Below are 5,507 nucleotides of genomic sequence, written 5' to 3' on the forward strand. Positions count from 1 at the left end.
AAAATAAAAGGAGAAATATTAAAAATTAAGTTATTTATTTTTATTTAATTTTAATAAAATATTAAAAAATAATAAAAGGATGAGATGTGTTGTCGTCGAATCTAACCGAGGTGGGAGCATAGCTCGGACTTCCTGAGCTCGGCTACAAACGAGCTGAGTAGGCTGGTTGACACACCAGGTGCTGGTCTCCTTTGCTAGCGGTCTGCAAAAAATTTGCTTGCCGAAGAGTTTCCGGTTGGAGACTCTCCAATGCCTAAGTCAGAATAACGGGATAATAGTATGGAGGAGAAAGGATTTTAGTAGAGGGTGACTCTATGAGTAATATTTCATGCATACTATGCGTATATCACTTGTAATTGCGTACCTGAGGTTCTCCAGGCTGCCTCCTTATATAGAGGAGCCTATTTTGTCGTTATCTGACATGACGTGGCGTACAATGATAGTTAGATAATGGTCGGTAGTACAGCCACAATGTGTGAGCCATTTAATGTGGGACATGCACGACACTGGTGGGGCGCAGGTCATGGTACTGCCATGACTACGGATTGCCAGAGTTGTTAGTCGTTGGGACTGTCAGTCCTTATCACCATTTGTTGATTATTCTCCTTGGCTGATCTGCCGCTCAGACAGAACTGAAGTCCTCTAAGGTCGGCTAATTCCGAGGTCAAGGTGGTAAGTCTGGCCCAATATTGAGGTATCCAATATTTTTTTCATCACTTGCCCTCTATTTTTGAGGCTAAACTACATACCGGTTCAAGCAATGGAACTTGAGTCGTTACCTCAATCGAGGGCTAGACCTTTGTTAGGGGCATTAAGGGCATCAATCGGTCTTTTCGAAGCGTCACCGGATCCGGACCAATCCAAGTTGTCATCATTATGAGGCGACTCCGAGATGCTATTAATGCAGCGATCCGACAGATCGCCCATGCCATAACCCGGGCTAACACATGGCTCGATCTGCTCGGGTAGCCGGACTGGCGCTTCAATTGGGGCTGTATGCACCCCTATATAAGGGCGCCCCAACATTCAGGCTCTACTTCTTACTTCTAGTGCTCCTTGGCCTAGGTACTAGGGTGTTTAGACTTCTGGGTGGTGCTCTAGTAAAGTCCGTCTCTAGCTCCGGCATCCTCTGTGCTCCTCTATTTTCGATGGGTACCCGTTCTTTGGCTGCTCGATTAAGGAGGAGGCCATCCGCGCCGAGGCAAAGGTTGCGGAGGTAGTCAAAGAGTACTGCACCTCGGTCATCAGAAACAGACAATAGTGCCATTTAAAACTATAGAAACTACTCCCACAAACAAATGTAAGAACCGTTTTATCAGCATAGAATGTATTGTTAAACATTGACCTCGGTCATAGTGGAAATTCGTCAATGGTGTACATGATGAGGTTGGGTGTAGCAGTCTTTAGACACACTATAGACTCAGATTGTTGGGTTATGTTTGTCACTGGTAGGTGATGATCCTGCTAGAAAATGGTTTTCATGTGCAGGTTTTAAGTAGGATGAGAGGAAACCAAAAAATACAATGGGGGTGGGGGACTTTTGAAGGCAACATCAGATGGAATTCTGGTTGCCTGAAATATCGGTGCGATTTCAGACGGCTTGGTCATGTTTAATGAAAACTAGAGATGTTGGGATCTTGGACAAATATGTACTTTGTTACTCCAAAACCAAATAAGGTTATGGTTATGCATAATTTTGTTTGTTACATAATACTGTGGAAGAGCAAAAACTTCAGCATCCATTTCTACTATCAGAACTTAAAATTGGCATCTTAAGTTTGCGCACTTCCAAGAACTCTAATCTATTCCAGTAGTCCATGGCTTCTTCCAAGAACTCTAATCTCCTTTTTTTTTTTTTTTTTTTTTCTTTGGTAATATAGTGTAATATAGAAAACATTAGAGATGCTCCGATACTTCAGGTGCAGCCAATCAAAGGAAGAAAGAGCAATGTGGCAAAACAAGTAATGCCATAATCATATGATACATCAAAGGCATTACTGGTGTATTGCATCAGGATATTCTGACTCCTTCATGATTAATACTTAACCGATCTTCCCATCCTTTTATTATTGATTCATTTTAACATTTTATTAAACTTAAATAAAAAATAAAGCACTTAATTTTATATATTCATTCATTTTTTATTTATATAAAAATTATTTTTAATTAAAAATAAGATAATACATGCATCGGCCACATTTTAGTAATAAATTATGTTAGAATCTAGTGTAGAGTGGTCTAACCACTTATGCATACAAGTTTTTTTTTAATATTTTCTAGTTGTCACTCATTGACTATAATCTTGTTGACTAATTGGGATTCGTAACCTAAAGGATTTGCCTACTTGAAGGATTCTAGGGTTGCCCTCCTCGCGCCCCCTCAAGAGTTGGGCACTTGAGTGGCGAGAGGAGAGAGAAAAAAAATAAATGGATGGAAGAGGGAGGACAAGAAGAGTTGATTAACAACTATGGCACATTGACATATTGCAATACAACTTAGCAGCCCAAAGCTAAGTGATACCATGTCTGGCCAATATATGTTCAATAATTTCAATCTAAGTATAATAATATGATGTTGCTACCTATCTAACTCATTTCCTTCCAAATGCATGTTTCGTTTGGTGACTGTCGCATACAAGCAGCAGCAGTAAAATGCTTGTTCAGAAATATGGTAGGACATTGTTACGGTGTCCCCATAAGCATTATATGCACCCTTATGGAACTAAAGAATAAACAAAAACACAAATAAGTTTTCACAGTTCCATTTCAACTCACAATTTATGCCAAAATTTAACCAAGAGAAATTATGAGTTGCAAGATCAATGCATAATCAAATGATTTTCAAAATGTAAAAGGATAGCTTCACATGTATGTACAAATTGTTGCAACTTTATGGAACGCCAACTTAAAGGATCTCTCAGCCACCCAGTGCCAATTGCTTTTAATATATATTTTTATTTTTAAAGGATGTTAAAGGATTATTTATTTACATAAAATATATTTTTAATTAAAAATATAATAACGTATGCATAGTTCACCATCCAGTGATAAAATATTCCAAGCCTAGTGTAGACTATCTACACCCCTATGTGCAAATTGTCATTTTCATAATTTTTTAATAAAAATTATTTTTAATATTTCTACTGCAACTGTTCGTACAATAACGGGATTGACATCAAGTTGCCACTTGACAATAATTAAAAGTTAGCCAATCTTCCCATCCTTTTATTATTGATTTACTTTAACATTTTATTAAGATTAAATAAAAATAAAGCACTTAATTTTGACATTCATTTATTTTTTATTTATATAAAAATTGTTAAAAATAAGATAATACATGCATCGGCCATATTTTCGTAATAAATTATGTCAAAATCTAGTGCAGACTGATCTGACCACCTATGCATACAATTTATTTTTTTAATCCGCAACCTAAATGGTTCGCCTACTTAAAGGATTCAAGGTCCCATCAAGAGTTTCCAGGCACTTAGTGGGGAGGAAAAAAAAACGAAGAATGAATGGAAGAAGACCATCGGGAGAAGCCAACCAACATGTCCGCTTGAACATCAATACAGCATGGTTGGAATCTGTCCAAGATAGAGCGCGCGAGTCCTTGCACAGAAAACCCCCTACTGGGCCAACCATTTTCAGAGTCCCCCCGACGTTGCGGCGTGGCAATGAGCTTGCCTACGAGCCAAAACTGGTCTCCATCGGGCCTTACCATCATGACAAGGAGGACTTGAAGGCCATGGAGGGACTCAAGTGGCGGCTACTGCACCACTACCTCTCCAAAGTTCCAAACGGGGGAAACAACGAGGGCCTAACAAAGATAAAGGATTTGGAGAATCGGGCTCGGGATTGCTACTCGGAAGTGATCGATATGGGTAGCGATCAGTTTGTGGAGATGCTGCTACTTGATGGATGTTTCCTCGTTCAAATATTAAACAAGGATCTGCAAGCGGAGGAGCTCAGTTCGCTTGTCCACGGTAACTGGTGGTTCGATTTTAATATTTTTGTAGACCTGATGCTGCTAGAAAATCAACTTCCGTATTTCATTGTCCAGCACCTCCTCGAAACACTGGGGATGCCAGGGTGGGATAGCTCCCGCCTTCTGAATGCTGTCATCTATAGGTTCTATCAATTTGGATCACTGTGTCGGGAAGATCGAGATCCAGAGCTGCCGGCCGAAGGCTTCGATGTGGATCATTTACTCCACTTGTTCCACCGATGGATCCGGGGCTTCCCAAGATCAGACGTGTCCAGCACAACAAGCGACAGTAATGGATCAAGGACTACTTATTCTGCTTTATCCCTAATAATCGACAGGACTAGGGCTTGTCTCTCCAAGGTGTTGCCGTGCCGTAGCAATTCTTCGCTTTCAGGGAGAAGCCCTGGGGCCCTGCGCCCCATTACTAGACTTGCAGAGGCTGGAGTGAAAATCGAGGTGAAGTCAGCAAGTAGCTTTCTAGACATTACGTTCTGTGAGGATCAGGGGGTGTTGAAAATCCCGGCCATTAGTGTTGATGGGACCACGAACTCGTTTTTTGCAAACCTGATTGCTTTGGAGCAATGTAGCTGGAGACACGGGATGGATGTCACTGAATATACCGTGTTCATGGATGGCATCATCGACACCTCAAGAGATGTGGAGTTGCTCCACCGGGAAGGGATTATTCAACCGTATACTGTAGATGACGCGGACATTGCATCTCTCTTCAACAAATTAAGCAGACATGCTGTTTTCTCTCCCGGACGAAGCTACCTTGCGGATGTGTGCGAGGGCTTGAACACTTACTGCGAGTCGAGATGGCCTAGGTGGCGCGCCAAACTTGTGCACGACTATTTCAGCAATCCATGGACGATCATTTCATTAGTAGCAGCTGTCGTACTCCTTGGACTCACTATTCTCCAATCAGTCTACGCTATTTTAGATTACTACAAAAGGTGATCAGCCACGGTGGCTGTCATCCTCAGCATATCATGGCTAAGTGCTGAAAAGAAATTTGAATCCTGTTCTGTTTGCAAACGAGCAAAAGTCAATCCTGCTCTTCAGGATAGTGTGCTTTGTCATAGTGTTCGAGTCTGATTATAGCTATTGTTGTTGCGTGTCTGGTTAAGTCTCTCGTATGATTTATGTGTTGAATCATGTTGCTATGTAGTGCAATACCTCGGCAACTCAAATCAATCAAGAAAAGTCACTCTGGTGCCTTACTAAATGAAGCAACAATTGAAGGGTAAGAGCTCTTTATTTTTGATTGAATACAACTCTCCAGGTACAAAACATTAGGCTATCAGATTCAGCCGTCCCTCAACTTGCGGTATGTCCATAAAAATTTGCTGTCAGCTGTCAACGAGATCGAATCACTACAGGAAAATGGTCTTTTCCCGATGCTTTTCTACCGACGCTAGGAGAAAGCGTCGGAAAAAAGTTCACCGCCCAAATATTTGCCGACGCTTTCATTAAGCGTCGGTAATTCTTAGGAATAGACGACGCTTATTAGCGTCATC

The 5,507-nt window shown here is 41.0% G+C and overlaps 1 protein-coding gene across 1 annotated transcript; it reads left to right on the forward strand.

Annotated features, from left to right (window-relative positions):
- Positions 1-3,513: 3,513 nt before the first annotated feature.
- Positions 3,514-4,947, forward strand: LOC103699379 (UPF0481 protein At3g47200-like). Its single transcript, XM_008781402.5, has one exon. It carries the CDS (start codon positions 3,514-3,516, stop codon positions 4,945-4,947), a length of 1,434 nt encoding a protein of 477 aa, XP_008779624.4.
- Positions 4,948-5,507: the final 560 nt, after the last annotated feature.

Source organism: Phoenix dactylifera, chromosome 5 (assembly GCF_051530095.1).
Source record: "Phoenix dactylifera cultivar Ajwa chromosome 5, Ajwa_hap1_PhDact_Kaust_v1.1, whole genome shotgun sequence".
NCBI lineage: Eukaryota > Viridiplantae > Streptophyta > Magnoliopsida > Arecales > Arecaceae > Phoenix > Phoenix dactylifera.

Bases quoted from the DNA above. Each gene is read 5' to 3' on its own strand.
- LOC103699379 (XM_008781402.5), top strand. From the start codon at position 3,514: ATGAATGGAAGAAGACCATCGGGAGAAGCCAACCAACATGTCCGCTTG.